At 46.2% G+C, this 18,531-nt stretch overlaps 1 protein-coding gene across 2 annotated transcripts in view; it reads left to right on the top strand.

Annotated features, from left to right (window-relative positions):
• Window positions 1-18,531, top strand: part of WDR59 (WD repeat domain 59) — a 1,027,519-nt gene that overhangs the window by 284,166 nt on the left and 724,822 nt on the right. For both annotated transcript variants that reach the window (XM_086945225.1, XM_086945226.1), the window contains exon 9: window positions 4,744-4,821. In XM_086945225.1, coding sequence (XP_086801351.1) covers window positions 4,744-4,821 — 78 coding nt within the window. The remainder of the gene's footprint in view (window positions 1-4,743; window positions 4,822-18,531) is intronic.

Here is an 18,531-nt window from a genome sequence, read left to right on the forward strand (position 1 = left end):
AAATTGTGTAGTTCTGATTGGATAACCATCGACGCCCCAGCTTCCTACACCACTATGGAACCGACGCAGGTCCATCCTCAATAGGCCACTGGACGGCCCTATATGAAGCGCTCCTGCTCCTCCTTGTCCTGATGAAGACCCCAGCCTGAGGTTCCAATCAACCCTTAATCCAGGGGTCGAAACGTAGACTTGATTACATCTGATCTTCTTAACATAGGAAGCAACCCATTGATTAATACGGACCCTATGTTAAAGAAAAGAACGGAACTAATGAACTAAATTAGTCTGTAAAGGTTGCATTTCTAACCACTGTGATTGTTTTAAGGTCACAACACCCTTTACCTAGTCCTCACTTCTACCCATTCACCCCCAACCCACCTAACTGTCTCTTTTTCCATGTCACTTTGAGCGCACTATGTAAATACTCATTATATATACTGTATGTTTAACAATTGTCCTCATATAACGTTGCTATAGAAGAAAATATTTGAGACTTATGTCCTTTAGTCCTCTTCTGATCCAATGAAGTAATTGGTCCTTCTTTAGCTTTTATGTTTCCTAATGCTTTTGTGTTAATCATAACGCTACAACAATGTTTAAATAAATGTTTTTTTGTGTACTACACCTTGGGACTTCATGTTAAATAACTCCGTTTTGGAATAAGTAATTTATGATTAATTCTTGACCGAGAATCCATAGAACCTGACCACTTTATACGTACTTATGTTCACTGACCCAGGTCAGAGAGTTCTTAGGGTATACCCCATTGTTAACTCACTACCCTCATATGGTGGTTGCTACAGTATGCTCAAGTCCACTCTATTTTGCTTCCTGTCCCATATCAACTCTATGAGTAGTGTGTTGAGTGAGTGGAACCAGCTCTGTTAGATCCAAACCTGGTGGTTAGCAAAGTATTATACTACCTGTGACATAACTATAATTTTCACCTGTGCTATTCTTACCTTTATGGATAGTTACAGAGTATGCCAAAATGCTACACTTCCCCTCGGGCTTCTAGGGCACTACTAAGGTTACACTCTCTGATGTCCTCATTTGTGTGGTAAACTCTGATTCCGAGGTAACTTAACACCCTAGGCTCCCAGCATTTACCAGCTGTGCCTATGACCGGCCCTGCGCCTGGTAGGTTGCTGCCACTTGAAGGCACACATCTATCTCCAGTTCATGCATAGCTCGGACACCCCTCCCTTATTGCCCAGAACTGTGACTGTCCACTGTATCCCTGTTCTGTCCTCTCACAGATACAGCTGGTTATCATCCGTGTATGTAGAGAGCTATTTACCTTGCCACAGGCAGATACCTTTTCCCCGCCCCTCAAACGTCATTATGCTAGCATACGGTTCAATAGCCAGCAAGCCCTGTTGCATTCCCCTGTATATTTAAAACATTTCACATATGCACCGGCCCATTCAAGCTCATGCACCACCTCTCGCCCAGTGCCATCCTACGCATAACCTCCCCATAATAATCCCAATGGATCATGTTGAACGTTTTCCATTCATTAATTAATAATACCTCTGCATCTGGAAAAGCATCCAGCTGAGTTTCCTCTAATGCAAACTTCCCCTTAAAATTTAAGTTTTGATGCTGGCATATTTTTTTTGTGTGTGATTTAAATATATTATTCAATAATTTCTGTATTAATTTGATGTATACTTGTTTCTGTATTTTTGTATATTATTTTAAAGTTCAATCAGAAATTGCTTAGATGAGGAACCTTGGCTTCCAGTAATGATTCAGTGGGAGACCACAGAAGTCAAAAGGTTAAAAATAAAAAGATACTTACCTGCAATAACAATCTTTCCGTTGAATACTCAACTGGAGAATAGTCTGACTGGATCCAGAAACTTCAAAGCTCTCACATCACCCTTAAGGGGTGCTGACTTGGTATTGACATCTCAAGTGGCATCAGACGACATCACAAAAGCCATATAGCACCCAGCCTGGAGTAACAATGTTCCCTTTTTTCTATGCATTGAAGAGAGATTGATGCCTGCTCTCTCAGAGAGTATTGAGTTTTCCCAGTAAAATTTGTTTACAGTTGAAGTACCATGTCTTTGCCTAATAGATCATGCTTTAAGGCCTGTAGGGATTGCGAGGGATGGATGTCCATTATGGTTCCCTTTTGAATTTGAATCTGTCTCTCATGCCAAGGTTCATATCATGATTACTGGTCCAGTGACTCTTGTAGGAACATGAATCCAAATGCCATTAAAGAGTGTGAGGTGAAGCTCTTCATCTATTAGGCCAGGGATGAGAAATACGGTTGACCTCACTCCAAGCCTCGCTCCGCATGACCATCGTCACATTGGAGCTGGTTGTCAAGGAGCCACTTGATCCTACTCCGTGCAACATTGCTTCGTTGACTCCACTAGACCCAACCCTAGAGCCACCTCCATCCTTCCCAGACCCTTCGGCGCAGGGCCTTCTCATCAGAAGTTCCCAGCACCCACCATTCCTGAGTTCCGGACACCAGTCATGGACCCATGACATTACTCAATGCCATATATTCGATCTTCACAAATCAGCACTCCTTTCGGGCCCCACTGCACAGCACGACTTCCGAACGTTTATGCCCTAGGATCCAACATAGTTTGGTTCTATTGTATCTGAACTGACACTGGCTCGTTCATCCTTTGATCAGGTTCTCAGATGCAATAGGCTGCATCCTCCTGCTACACGTCTTGCCTAGTCATAACCGATGGTGCCAGCACCTCGGGCGCCGATACCCGAAGTTGCATCACAAAAGAGATCACTCAGGGAAGCAAAAATACTGCTTGAGATAGTAGAATATAGGAACAGGATCCACAATGTTTTTGGATTGGACTCTGATCCTAAAAACGTTTAAAAAAACTGTCATTTTATAAACCCATGACAACATACAACAAAGCATATCATCAATAAGGTACATTGCAATAGTATCAGAGCCACTCACCGCTTTTATCAAGGTATGAATTACATATTAAGGTACATAAGAGAAGGCAATTGCTGCATCCAGTCACTATAGAAACTAACACAAGACCAATGTATTCAGTTACCACCATCCAATCACATCTACACACCACCCTACTATTGGTACCCCTCACTGCCCTTGGAGTCATCCCTACAGGTATCTCCCTCCGGATTGCTTCTATAAACTTACATGCATTTGGCGGTGATTATTTTCGTATTCTGTATTTCTATCTCCCAATCCTGCAGTCACATTGGAAGTATTAGAGCTTTATGGTGGGTTCTGTGCACTACCAGTTTGCTGGGCTCTCATTTGGATTGATATCGGCACTGCGAGTTTTCATGAAAGGGGTGGCAGTGATTAGGGCCCATATTAGAATGTCAGACATTCCAATTTTCCCATATCTGGACGACTGGTTGACCAAAGCCAGACCACTCGAAGTGGTGTCAGGCAATCTGCATTCATCCCTAGTCCATGTCCTCCCTGAGGCCTCACGACATCTCCATTTCATGAAGTCAGTGCTGGGCACCAATCTTCGTCACCCCTTTCTTCCACCGCAGAGAATTGCTTTTATTCAGGAGGAGGTGCGATCCTTCCAACAGTATGCACAGATTTCTGTTCTGAAATTACTGCTGTTTTCCTGCATTCCCCTGGTCACACTTGCACTTTAGCACATGAGGACCCTGCAGTGATGCCACAGAAACAATTATAAATTAAACAAATGCAGAAATTATGAAATATTTTATTCAAATCGCAAACAAAAAAATCCAACAATCAGAACTTTAAATGTATGAGTAAGAGTGGAGCTTTGTCAATGGGTAGTTTTATTTCTAAAAGACGAAGCCAAATGCTTAGACTCTAACATATCAGTTTCTTTTTTGATTCCTGTGCATGCTCTTTTTGTGGGTGCATACCAGTGCTGCTTCAATTAAGGATACCAGTAGGTCATACTAGATTATATTTGCTGTTGTTGCGTTGCTTCCATGAATCAAGATTATGATGACTTAATTTTTAGTTTGCTAATTCAAATTCCTTCACAATTACAGAGCATTTGAAAGTTTTCAGTTTTATTGTTTGTGTATATTCAGTGGAGTGATTGCTAATATTTAATTACATTTTCTAAGCAGTTGCAGACCCTCTGAATACGTTTTGCGTTTCATTTTCAAAGCAGTTGTCGACCCTGTGAATAACCTTTTCGGAACCCCAAGGGTCTGCGGACCAATGTTTAATAACCAGTCTACTATAATAATGCAGTTTCTAAACCCTGTAAATACCAGATATAATGTTATAGGGGGTATGTTGTCTTTTTTCGTTCCATATGCTGCTAGTATTTCATTATGTTCTTAATGAAGGCAACATTTATGGTTTTCTTGTAGCATACTCCAGCTTGAACTGTACAGTTATCCATCAGACAATACATATTTCAGTCAGACGGGCCACTCTCATTGGCATTGCCCATACTTGTAGAAGATTTATTTGGAGAAATAATCATAAATACATTATTTAAATTCTGCCCTTTACCTTCCATCCCACCTAATTCTGATTCTCTGCATGTGATAATCACCTCACACTTAAATTTTTAGCTGGGTCCTTTAGTCCTAATGTGCAGCTATGTGGTGGATTTCCTAACTAGAAACAAAATGAATGGACTAGATCACTTTCATCATTGACCCATGCATTGCAGTCTGGCAGTTCTTGCCCAGATAATGATGTTGTTAAGGAATTTTAATTTCTACATTTAACACTTCCATTCTCTCTCCATTTTTTCATGTAAGTTCTGGGATTCACGGCAACCTCGAAAGTACTTGAACATCCTGTCCTGCCAGGTGCCAGTATGGAAGGCCAGGTACACGGTACGTGTGAACTTATCATTTCTCTTACCCCCCCCCCCCTTTTTTTTTTGCCTACAGTGGGTACTTCCCTGCAGTGCTGGTTTTCTAGGTTGAAGAGTGTTCCTCAGTTTTGGAAGTGGGAGAATTTACAATAAGGAGGAACCCACTAGTAGAAGTCTACAGGCAGAGACGTTTCATTTTCATGGAAGGGAGCATTTCAATAATATTGTGCTGTAACACAGGGGAGTAAGACCTTTCTGACAGAAAAAGAGTCTCTATATTGAAATATTTTGTATAGCTTCTTGAGTAGTCCTTGGCTACTGAGCACTCTCCTGTTTGCAGCATGCGTTGAAGATAATATTGATGTCCTGCTGCAGAGTTTTCTTCATTTCTTTTATCGGTCTTGAGTGTTTATCGAATGACTCGTGATCATGTACCGTGAAATTCAACACACTCCAGGACACAGGCTCTAACTTGGATTCCTAATTTCTTAGCTGTTTACTAGTGTGCTGTGTGCAAGCTCTGCACTGGGAGACAATGCTTGGCTCTAAGACTAGACACATCATCCCTTTCCATGATCTGTGGGGTTGCAAAGTTCTTGGGCAGGGCTTGGTTAATTCGTACCACTATCTTAAAAAACAAACCTGTTTAGATGATTGGTCATGTTGATGAAATTGTATGGCTTATATCCACTGCTGTCCTTTAAACTATCTTGTTCTTTTTATTGTAAATATGCTTTTTTAAAGTTTTTAACGGTTGTATTTTATACCATGTTTTTTTGTTGTTGTAATAGATAGGATGTGTACCTACTTTTATGATAAATCTATCGAATAAAGTATTACAACAACGACTAGAAAATGGTACAGAAGCAGTAGTGAAGCAAAATAACTCAACACAAGACCGTTCATCAGTCAATTTTTTCAAAGAAGACAAGAAACCCGGCTTTGTGTTAATGACTTGCATGTGTTTTTAACAGAAAATACACAATGTACATGTTTTTCTCAATTGTAATAGAAGAGTCGCTTGTCCATCCTATGATAAGAACCTTCCCAACAAGCATGAAAAACACCACAGACAGGAAAAGTCCAATTTAACATTGAAGAAATGTAGGTGCGCCTGGTACCGTTTGGAGAGTCTGTGGTGCAGTTCCCAAATACCGGCCTCTTCCTTAGAGTCAATACCAGGTCGTAAAAATCTTCAATCGGAGTTTCCTTCTCCATATACTGATATGTCTCCAATTGAGGCAGTTTGCCAGGATAGCCTGGTCTTTTCAGATCAGCAACTCAAGTTCCACCAGCTCCAGCCTTGATGCCGCTTCTGGGAAAGCCACCTTCAGTTAGTACTCTGGTGTGACTTGCATCAGTGCTGCTTTCCACATTGTCTCTGGCATTGCTCTTAGAACTTCCTCGGTCCTTGAAATTGGAGGAAATCCTTTTGTTGCCTAGAGAGAATGTAAATGCTTTGTTTGATGGCCAAACTCTTTCAAACCCTCTACCTGGAGATTCACATGCCTGGAAAAACTCTTTACATCACATCTGGACGCTCTCGATAAGCCCAACCTAGATTTCAGGTGCACTGAAAAAGATGATTCAGAAGATGATAGCCTTATCCCTGTACATTATGTATCCTTAACATCCTTCCACTGAAGGTGCTACTTCGTTCTTGGCTGTTAAGTGTAAAGCATCGAAGTTGCTTGAACAGCCAATGCTGTCTGCAGAATCCAAATAATACATGCTATGTTCTGTGGCTCCGAAACTCTTCTTCTCTTCAGCAATGTTCTTCTGAAAATGGGGCAGGCTGCATATGTGAAACGCTATTTGGGCTAGCCATTCATGGGCAGATTTTCCTCCATCAAAGGTATCAGTCCAAAATTGTTTTCAGCCCACCCTTCTCTGGACAGCCTGCTGGATCAAGCATCTTCAGTGAAAGTGAATCTCAGTGCTTTCTCAACATCACCTCTGGCTAGAAGTACAAGTATCTTGACTCCTTTTTGGAGCCAAATACATTCCTCTGTCTGTCTGGCCTAGTCTTCAATATGACATGCCTTCTCAAACATCATGTCTATGCCATGATCGAAATAATGAAGCTGGCTACAAATGTCCTTCCAAATCGCATGAAAGGCCTGTTTTCAGAGTTGGTCAAAGATGGCCATGACTCATTAAAGCACATTTTAAATGCGGACTAGAATCCGCTGAAACTATTGCAACTGCAGTTACATTGCTCAGGAGTGCCTGAATGTGCTCCTCAAGATTTTCTGCAGCTATCCAGGCTGCCCTGTGGGAAATGCTATTGGACAATGAGATGATTTTCTGTGATGAAGTTATCTCTGCCTTGGAACACTTCAAAAACAGCCTTGCTACGATAAGCTCCCTGGAGCTTGTACCCCCAGCGGAACAATTTCAACAGCTGTACTGCTGCTTTCTTGGCTATTCGAGAGGTCAGCCTTCCAGAAAAACCTTTGTAGGGTGTTTAAAGGCCACTACAATTTTCTTCTCCTATCACTGTAGAGCTATATCTATGGGTTTCCAACAACTGCAACATCAGCGCCAGTCTCCCTCCTTCTGCTGGTTCTGCCACTTCAAAGCTGCTCTGATTTGCCCTACCCCCATACCAACTTTTATTTGGGTGGAGGTACTCCTATTTTCTAGCCCAGTTGGAATCTGTCATCACAGATCTCTAGGTGCTTCAGTTGGCATGCAAGGGGCTCTCCAGCTCCTTTTTTGGCCAGTCCTTTGTAACATATACCAGGAAGAACTCTCAGCCTAGGCCTTTGTTCTTGAAGGAAGAAGTACTGAGATTGGTACAGAAAGGGGCCATAGAGGAGAGGGGCACAGAAGTGTATTCCCTGCACCCCCTAAGATTGACAGGCCCTTATGGCTTTCTGGACTTGAGGCTCCCGAAACTCTTTGTCCATTTGTCCGCTGTTATAAGTTTAAGATACTTTCCCTAAGTCGGGTCATCCCGGCCGTTAACTTGCAGGATTGGATGATGTTTCTGAATCACCAGGATACTTATTTTCATCTGCCAGTCATTCCAGCATACAAACTCTCCCTCAGCTTCATAGTCAGTTCTAAACTACCAAATCATGGTGCTATTTTTTGTTCTTGCAGACACTTCCTGAGTTTTCAATTCGGACTGGGCACGCTAACATTCTCCCTCAGACACCAGGGTTTAACATATTTCTGCAATGGAATGATTGGCTTGTGGAGGTAGGATTCTCAGCAGTGGTTTTGGATCATTTGATGTGCACCTTTATCATGCTACATTGTCTGGGGTTCTCCATTAACCAGCAGCAGTATTACCTCATCCTGATGGCTTTCATAGGAATGATTCTGGGCACTTCCTGCATGAGAGCTTCCCTGCATCAGAGGATTTCTGACATTCTAGTTATGATACCTATCCTTTGGCTACAGTTCCACCTACAGTTCTGAAGATCCTCTTCCTTCTGGACTGGGTGGCTTGTGTAACATTCTGGTGCTGCATGCCCAGTGGAGACTGAGGCACCTTCCCTGGTGCCTCAGAACCACCAGTGGTTCAAACATCAGGACAGAATGACTACTTGTATGGCGACCGTTAGATCAGTTCTTGTGAAGTGCGATTGGTGAATGTGCACATGTCCTTGGGTTGGAGGAAGTGATGTAAGGGGTGACCCCTCTCATTGTCTTAGAACAATGGATGCACATCAGTATGCCAGGGCTGCGGCCTGGCTGTCTGTCCCGGCACAGCCATGGCCAGTGAAACAAAAAGTCCAACTGTTTGTGAATCTTTTTAATGCCGAAGTGTCCTGCTAGTGTAGTTTCATGGCCTGTTACAACATGAAGTTCCTGTGCTTTAAAGAAACTACCAGCCTGTTACTATCTTCTCACTCAAGGACTCACTCTAAAGCAGTTTATCCATTCAATTAATACAGTTCCTTCCGACCTAACCATTTCTTACTAACCTGTTCCTGGAATTCCTTCTGAAGTCCCACAAGTATAGGGCTCTCAACTTTGTCTGGGAGAACTCCTCCCAAATAGCTTCTCCAGCAGCTAACAAACTCTGAATCTGTGGCAGTCACCCAGACTTCAACTCATTGTGTGCTTTCAGGTACCTCATCCTCCTCTCCATTTGGAGCAGTAGCGAAGGATGCTGTGGCCTGTGCCTTTTTATAGTGTGCTCTGATCTGCTCACAACCACTTCTAGTCTTTTAAAAAAAAAAAAAAAAAAGTTATTGCATTTTCAATGTACCACGTCAGTAAGTATCCAACATATATCTGTTGTGCATAAGAAAATAGCACATTACACAAATTGCGACATCTACAAGGTACAGTTGGTAAACTTAACATTCATAACAACCGAAACTTCACGCTGACTGTCCCCATTCCCCAATATAGGCATGCATCATTTTTTTTAATGTATTCCCGGAATGAGCTGGTTGGCCTTCACATTTGTGATTGTTTTAATCCCTCTTTACTGATAGACAGAGATATTTATAATTTAAGAGGATGCAATGCCTGTGGCTTGGGGATTCTTGTCAAACTGGTAAAAGGTTGTCTGCACAGAGATATTGGGAACAGAGAGAGGCTGGCTAGGAATATGGTCAATAATATTCATTTTAGCAGGGGATCACAAGGGCAGGATATTGTCATGGATATACCCTCTCATCATTCCCTGGACCAACACAGGAACATTCCATGCCTTAGCGGCGAATCAATCACTGGTATTCCATTAAATGCAAGATCAATGAGCAAACATAAATATGACCTGGAATGCCTGATCCAAGTTGCAAACCTGGATCTTATGTTTCTTATGGAAACCTGGGCCAATGAGACATCGGAATCGGATTGGAATGCAGCAGTTCCATCAGGCTACTTAGTTGCACATGTGGATAGGGTCGAAACGAAAGGTGGAGGGAAGCTATTATATATCGATCTTGCTTCTCAGTTCGGATTCTGCCACAATCCTCGCTACAGGATGAGGCACTGTCTTTTAGCATTAGAAATAAAAGTTTGGCATTCTTTCAGGGGCTTCTAATTTATCGGCCACCAGGGGTGAGATCGCCTTTCTCTAGTTCGCTCCAGACATTTTTGGAGTCTTGTTTGGATATTCCAACAATTACCATATTGGGGGATTTTAATTTCCATTTGGAATCTAACAATAACCCTAACACATCTCATTTGTTGGACAATCTTGCAATCTTTGGTCTGAGGCAGATTGTAGAAGAGCCGACACACTTCGCATGCCAAACGCAAGATGGTATCTTTACCAACAACGAACATCTGAAGATAGTTAGCGTGCAACCTCTATCATGGTCGGATCATTCTGCAATACATTTTCGCATAAAGCTCCCTCCAACAACTAGGGGGCGTAGGGAAAGGTCCGGTATAGTAAAATCTCGTCCTTTGAAATCCATCCAAAAGAGTGATCTGGTAACTACATTGGAGAAGAATCCCCCGGGGGTGACTTCTGACTCTTAATACCTCAGCCAGAAATTTTGAAAGCTGGCTTAGTTTAGCAGTAAACTTGTTAGCCCCGAAAACCACTAAACAACTCCGTAATATACATGTTACCTCACCTTGGTACAGGACTGAGCTCCGGCAAATTAAAATAACCTGTAGATGTATGGAGCGCATTTGGAGATCGGACTATAGTGCTGATCATTAAAAGACTATAATTGCGCCTTAGAAGACTAAAAGGCAGCCATAAAACTTGCCAAATCTGGCTACTTTACTGCAAAAATTCTGGAGGCGGAAAATTCCTCCAAGGAGTTGTTCAAAACAGTGACAGCGCTTTCAAAATGTCCGGGCGACAGAGCATTTTTGCCGGACCAAAATTTTGCGGAACAAATTACCACGTTCTTTCAGAATAAAGTTCAAATGGTATACGATGGGTTAGCCACTGCTGCATGTGTCCTAAAAATGAACAGTGCAGATTCTTTGGATCACCGGGCATCTTGGCAAAGGTTGTCACGTTTTTCCACTCTATATAGGCATATTAAGTTGCCAACCTGTTGCTACATACCAAGTCGGACTCACCTCTGGACCTGTGTCCCCCCACATATATTACACCTGGCATCGGAAGAAGTAAGTTCTTCCTTGACCCCTCTATTAAATGCGATCACTAGTTCCGGGGAGTTTCCATCCTCGTGGAAAAAGGCATGCATTAGGCCCATTATAAACAAGCATTTGCAATGCAATAGGTCTCGCAGCATTAAAGTTTGAGTTACTGGCATTGTAAATGACAATGCTTTGCATAAATTTTTTTTCTTTAATTTGCAATTGGTATATAAACATTGTTTGTGAATGGTTAGCTGTTGCTTCTGCTAAGCAAAGTTGGCAGTAATATAGAGTGCTAGTCTTGCTTGTTATAAGCATGCTGATTTAAAGCACTCTAATACCTGCGGGTAAAGTTTGCGCCCTATAAAAGTGAAAAGTAGTAAATAAATTTAAAAAAAACCTACCTGTACCACGTCCACCAAACCATAAATAACGTGCAAAAAGAAAAGACCATTCACCATCTCCTTCTAGGAATGGGGCTGCCAGGCCATATACAATAAAATCCATTAACACCCAGGCACAAACACAATTAACTGTAATTGTTTTATTCGTGGTGTCCCCGAGTGATGCGGAGGTGTCCCCGAGTGATGCGGAGGTGTCCCCGGGTGATGCGGAGGTGTCCCCGGGTGATGCGGAGGTGTCCCCGGGTGATGCGGAGGTGTCCCCGAGTGATGCGGAGGTGTCCCCGAGTGATGCGGAGGTGTCCCCGAGTGATGCGGAGGTGTCCCAGAGTGATGCGGAGGTGTCCCCGAGTGATGCGGAGGTGTCCCCGAGTGATGCTGTGGTGCCCCCGAGTGATGCGGTGGTGCCCCCGAGTGATGCGGTGGTGGCCAGTGTGATGCGGTGGTGTCCCCGAGTGATGCGGTGGTGCCCCCGAGTGATGCGGTGGTGTCCCTGAGTGGTGGCCCCAAGTGATGTGGTGGTGGCCCCAAGTGATGTGGTGGTGCCCCCGAGTGATGCGGTGGTGTCCCCGAGTGATGTGGTGGTGTCCCTGAGTGGTGCCCCTGAGTGATGTGGTGGTGGCCCCGAGTGATGTGGTGGTGTCCCCGAGTGATGTGGTGGTGTCCCCGAGTGATGTGGTGGTGCCCTCGAGTGATGTGGTGGTGTCCCCAAGTGATGAGTGGTGGTGTCCCCGAGTGATGAGTGGTGGTGTCCCCGAGTGATGAATGATGGTGTCCTCAAGCCAATAGGTTTCGCCTTTGAGACTATAAGCTCTGCCAGCAACTTTTTGCTCATGCTGTACACTACAGTATGGGCATTGCCGAGTTTGGAAATTATTTGTAGCCATGCTGTAAAGATGTTGCTGTGGTGCAGCATGGCCAATATTAAAAATAAAAAGGAACTAGCATGGATCACGCTCTAATGCATGTTATTTTTTTAAGTGCATTAGCCCTGGCTGCTTTATAGTGCTTCCTATAATCCAGAATTCGTTTTAGCACACTGCAAAGCATTGCCAATAGCTCTTGCGGGCATGATTTATTGGCTTTGCCACTGCTTTTTTTTGGCATCTGCTGGGCATTAAAACTTTTTTTTTTTTTTTAAATACAGCACATCTGCTCGCCAAATTCAAAGGCTTTGCTAAGCAGTCCATACTCAACAAATGTTTAACAAATTAGAGAACTGTCCTACTGGCACTCGTGCAGCTTATTAACAAAAGTGGCTTCATTTTTTTCTGCTAAAATATCAGCAATGCGCTGGGTAGGCATGTTGAGGAAATGCATGCGATTTATTTCTCTGGGGCCAGAACACCGGTAAAGGATGAGCCCCTCAGCTTCTGTGCATTTATACTTTCATATTACCCGATACTAATTCTTCACTAATCCTCTTTGGCTTCCGATGTAGCGTATGGCTCGCTGAAAAGCACTTTGACACCTTATCACTGGTAGTAAGCGCTATATAAATTCAATTGCAATAGCACAAATTCGAAGGTGCTTCCCCCTCCGCGCGCACTGGACAATGAGCGAAACTGAAACCTGTCGTGGGACGGGACTTCGATCTTGTGAAGCCCGCGCCTACAGAGTGCCTGGCCAGGAGAGGAGCAGTGGAGACGCGGGGCTCCCATGCCCGAGGGAGAGCCCCGCGGTGGCGGCTGAAGTCCGGAGTGGCGGTAAGTGGGCCTTAGTTGTAGGAGGCGGTCTGTGTGTGTGTTTGTATGTGTGCGATGGCGGTGGGGCTCGGTGCACTTGTGTGTGTGTGTGTGTGTGCGCACTTGTGTGTATGTGTGCGACGGCGGGGGGGCTCGGTGCACGCGTGTGTGTGTGTGTGTGCGCGCGTGTGTATGTATGTGTGCGACGGGGGGGTGTGTCTCTGTATGTATGTGTGCGTGCATGGGCGCTCGTGTGTGTGTGTCTCTCTGTATGCGTGTGTCGTGTTGGAGCTTTCCAGAAGAGTAGACAGGAGCTGGCCACAGCGAGCGCGTTCGCGTGCGCGTGGCCTGCTCAATTCCAAGTGCGCGGCCAGCTCCTGTCCCCTCTCCTGGAAAGAAGAATCCCTAACAATAGGTCTCTGGCGAGACCGCGCTTCGCGCGGTTCAACACCACAAAACCTAATAAAAAGGCCTCCTTAGACCCCCTCAGAGGCAAACACTATCGCCCAATCTCCTGCCTTCCACTACCATCAAAAGTCTTGGAGAAAGCCATGAATCTAGAACTAACAGAATGCCTGGGTAGCAGTAACATTCTTGACTCTACTCAACATGGTTTCCGCTCTGGGCATTCCACCGAGTCGGCTCTAATCATGGCCACTGAAGAGATCCGTAAAGTGATGGACGTTGGAGACAGAGCTGCACTCATCCTGCTTGATCTGACTGCAGCTTTTGACACCGTAAATCATGCAGTATTGCTGCCTCGATTGAGGGATGCAGGTATTGAAGATGTGGCTCTGACTCTACTTACATCATTTTTAACATCACAAGAACAACTGATCCACCGGAATGGCTTTCAATCGGGAATCTTCCACCTCCCATGTGAAGTCCCACAGGGTTCGGCCTTGTCTCCGACATTATTTAATCTATATGTCAGTACCCTGGCACGAGTAATCAAAGAGCATGTCATAATTTTGGTGTCGTACGCTGACGACACTCAACTAGTGGTCTCTCTGACACAAAGTGTGGGGTAAACAGCGGATAGGTTCTGTAATTGCCTCACAGATGTAAAGGCATGGATGAATTCGAACTTTTTAAAGATTAATACAGAAAAAACGGAGGTCCTAGAGTTTAGTCAACTACCCTCAGTATGGAGCCAAGCCTGGTGGCCTCCTGAGGCTGGCAATTGTCCAGTCCCTGTGCCCAAGGCCAGGAATCTGGGATTTGTGCTTGACAAGGACCATAAACTTGCCTCGCAAACAAATTAAGTTTCCTCTGCATGGTTTTTCACATTAAAAATCCTGCGGAAAATTCTGCCCTTTATTTCTCTGTCACTTAGGAAAACAGTAGTCGGAGCTCTGGTTTTATCCAGAGTTGATTATTGTAATGCCCTATATTTAGGAGCTGTCAAGGGACAGATCATAAAACTTCAATCGCTTCAGAATGCAGCGGCTCGAGTTATACTTGGTTTACCTAAATACCACCCGACGTCAGCGGTGATTAAGGAGCTACATTGGCTCCCAGGGTGTCAGAGAGTGTACTTTAAAGCCCTGTGTCTATTGCACAAGGCTATATACTGAGGAGGGGCTGCGGACATTCAAACCTTGTTTTCTGTATACCAGCCCCAACGCTCTCTCAGGTCTGCCAACACAGGATTGGTTTTTTTCCATAGAATAAAAAGAGCTAGATGGGGAGGAAAGGGTTTCTCTTATGAAGCATCCATCTTATGGAACTCCCTCCCTGTGACAATCAGGTTAGAATCCAACAGGGCCTTTTTCAGGAAAATGATAAAGACATGGCTCTTTTCAAGGTCTTAAAGATCTGTTGTTGTCTGCATCATATTCAAGACGCCTCGGCAAAAGTGCGCTTTATAAGCTCGTCAGTCAGTCATCTTTGATTACCTGTACACATTAAATAAAATAGGCGGACAAAATATCTAAGGAGATGGCCATTAGCACCCAGTATATGTAGGTTCTTAAGGGGATTGCGGGGGAAGATCTATACCCCGATAGATAGCCATCTAGACCAAATTTTCCTGAGTTTTTGTGGGCAACCCAGTGCCTGAAAAACTGCCATTTCTGCCCCCATGCAAGTATCCAGCACCCCTCGCCACTTTCCCATTGTCGGCGGGGAAGTCCCTTTCCAAAGATGAGCTACACCACCCTGGGCAATCGTGAGTGCTAGAAAGAGCAAACCTTGCTTGTACCTGTCCCCCCCCCTATATCGTCTGTACTATGTAGAAGAAACAATCGGGGGTCCAGCGGAAGGTCCCATCACAGCACTCCCTTAAAACAGGACTGCACCCTATGCCAAAAGCGCTGTATGGCAGGGCAGCCCCACACCGTATGAAAATATGACCCCTCTTCCCGGTCACAGCGTAAGCACTGTGAGGAGGTGATAGCTCCCATCTTCGAAAGACAAAGGTGCGTGTAATACACCCTATGGACAAATGTAAACTGAATAAGCCGGTATCTAGAGGACACCGCAGTGCCCCTAGGGCTGGCAATGGCCCGCGCCCAATCGTCGTCTGCCAGTTCTGGGATATCGTCCTTCCATGTCCTATGAGTCTTGTGAAGGGTCGTGCTAGCGAGCGTGGTCAGTGTTTGGTAAGCCTGTCGAATTTTGTGAGCTCCCAAGTCCCCCATGAGGAGGCGGCCTTCTAGTGAAATTCCCCAAGCAGGGTCGCGGCCCCACCCCACAACTCAAGGGAGCTGCAATCAGGCTTCATTTCCCCAGGTATATAGCCTGCAATGCTGCCATGCGATTGTGGTGACATCACCGCTCCACCTCCCGTGGCCGCCAGTAGCTCCAGGTCCACACCCAGCCTTACCATCCACAGTGCTGAAGGCCCGGGGAGGGAGGGGTGATAGTGGTTTCTGAAAGGGAGGCTCCCGGGTAACTACTGTGACCCGGGTCCGCAGGCCTCCCGGGTGACTGTGCCGAGGGTGGCAGTCTCAACCGAGTGCCTGTGCAACACCTCTCGATCGGGCTGCTGCAAAAGCCACACCAGTAATAGATCAAGACTGATCAGGCACCGAAGAGCATCTTTTTCTTCAGTCCAACAGAGCGTCACTAATTGGCGGCCATCTTGCAGCCCGACTCTCTGGCGTCCCCCTCACCTTACCTTATCTAGAATAGACAGTGGTTCCCTGACTTCCCGAGAGCAGTTGTGCCTTGACCCCAAGTGCTTTTGCACCCCCGCCCCGCCAATCCACTCCCTCCCCGCCTGACACCAAAATGGCAGAAAATCGGGGCAGAGTTGCTTGAAGGTGTGCCAGGCAAGGGCTGCCTCTGTCCCTAAAATGGCGGCAGGAGCGTGATTTCGTTGCTCACTTCAGGGTCTCCACAGCGCAAAAGACTTGTAATGGGACTGTTTTTTACACTAAGTCCTACGTCAGCCTCACTCACACCGAGATAATTGCTTGGGGCAAGAGCTGAGTGCCCTACAATCCCAGTCCTCCACATTCTATATGCCTGACCTTAAGATGGCTGTCCTGGCCTGTGCCCTGGAAGCATTGCTATTGAGTGCATATCAACCCTATAGTAAGTCTTGGCCTCCCAGTAACTCCAGGATGGGTGCAACCAATTTTATCTATGACGATGTCCCCCGGATTGAAACCTTGAGCATTGTACACACCACGGAGCCGGATCAACAGGGTCCTCGCCCGGTGGAACTTTGATGGAACTTTCGATGGACCTTTGACGATGCCCCCTGGGCGGATACCAAAACTGTTTGTACTTACCTCAATGCGCGAGCCACCTTGGCCAATGCCCGGTGGAGCGGTCATATGCAGCTTTAGAGCAGTCTGGCCCTGGTTTTACCCCCTCGGCTGTCACCTACCCAGCCGGTCATCTGACATTGTTTCCTTGTTTACCCATTGTGTTTTCTCCCTCCCCCTCCTCCTCCTGTGATTCTTTGATTTAATTGATGTAACTATGTAACCTGTAACTCGCTAATCCTCTGAAACCTTGACCATTGTACACACCATGGAGCCGGATGAGCAGCGCCCTCGCCCGGTGGAACTTTGATGGAACTTTCGATGGACCTTGGATGGTGCCCCCCTGGGCGAATACCAAAACTGTTTGTACTTACCTCGATGCACGAGCAACCTTGGCCGATGCCCGGTAGAGCGGTCATATGTAGCTATAGACGTGTCTGGCCCTGGTTTCACCCCCTCAGCTGTCACCTACCCAGCTGGTCATCTGACATTGTTTTCCTCATTTCCCCGTTGTTTCCTTTCCTCCCCCTCACCCTCCTACTCCCACCGTGATTCTTGGATTTGATTGATGTAACTATGTAACCTTTAACTCGCTGATCCTCTTGTAAAGCGCTCTGATAGCTCCGGATCTAGCCAGCACTATATAAAACGTTGCAAATAAATAAAAATAAAATAAATAAGAGAGGCACGACTGGCCAGTCCTTAGTGGAAATCCCCACTGCAAGGTCACAAGCCGCCCTAGGCCTAGCCCAGCTGCCTCTGCAACCCGCAGCGGAAACCAAGAAGGCCCCTCTAATGGGAGCCACAGCGCCGGACCACCAGTACACCCCCCCCCCCCCTCCCCAGGAGTCCCTGCACCGCTAGGCAGTCCTCCGTGTCACGCAGAGCTCAGGCACACCATGTGTCCAACGCTGGCTGGATGTCTTGCTGTGTGGCCACTGCCCCTCACCAGTCGGGTGGCGTCAGTAGTGCACTCAAGTCGCCAGGCAGTATTCCACTGATGTTGCTGCAGGAATTTAAATCAGGGCCGTAATTGTGTCGCCGCTATCTGGCTATGGGCTAGTGTAGGCCCCAAGTCTCAGGCACCACTGCACCTCCTGCCAGCTACAGGGACATCACCAGCTGTCCGCTGGCCCCCAGGCGCCACAGCCCAAGGGGAAGCCCAAGCACACAACCAAGAAGGTCCCGCCACACGGGGCCCCACCCCTGAAACCCAGTACCAAGGATTGATGCGGCGGCTGCAGCAAGCCGAGCCCCAGCCCCGACCAACCCTGTGGTCCCAGCTACAGCGTGCCGAACCGCGAGGCCCTCCTGGAACCAGCGCCCAGCCACAGTGGAAGCGTCCCGCAGCAGCAGCGCTGGTAGAGCAGGAGCAAACGCACCCGGCGCTCACACACAGGCCCCCCCTGTTACGCCCGGCTCCTCACCTCGGAGCAGGCCCCGGCTCCGGTCCCTGCAGCTGCACAAGGAGGGCCCGCGGCATCCTACGACACCAGGCCCGATCACATCACCTCCCGGGCAGCCTCCGTAGCTGCAGAAAATCGTCCGTCAGTGGCACCTCTTGATCCGGAACAGTTCTTTGGCAGACAGGTACGAATACTGAGTGGTATCGTGTACGATTATGCAGGATTAGAGAGGTGGACGCACGGAGCTAGTTCAAGCTGCGTCTGCCATGATGGCCTCTCATACCACGCTCCCTACCACTTCTAGTCTTTGCAAATCTGGAATGCTCACGGTCTCTTCCTGAGACTGGTGTCTAGCTGGTGCTCTGGTCAACAAATCTGAAGTTCAAAGCCATTAAGGCTTTTGGCATTAGTACTAGAAGTATTGCAATTAGATAATTGTCTAAAAGATATCCAGCACCCTGTTTCTCTTTACCTCTCCATTGACTTCT

The sequence above is a fragment of the Lissotriton vulgaris genome, chromosome 12, assembly GCF_964263255.1.
Source record: "Lissotriton vulgaris chromosome 12, aLisVul1.2, whole genome shotgun sequence".
In the NCBI taxonomy this organism is placed as follows: Eukaryota; Metazoa; Chordata; class Amphibia; order Caudata; family Salamandridae; genus Lissotriton; species Lissotriton vulgaris.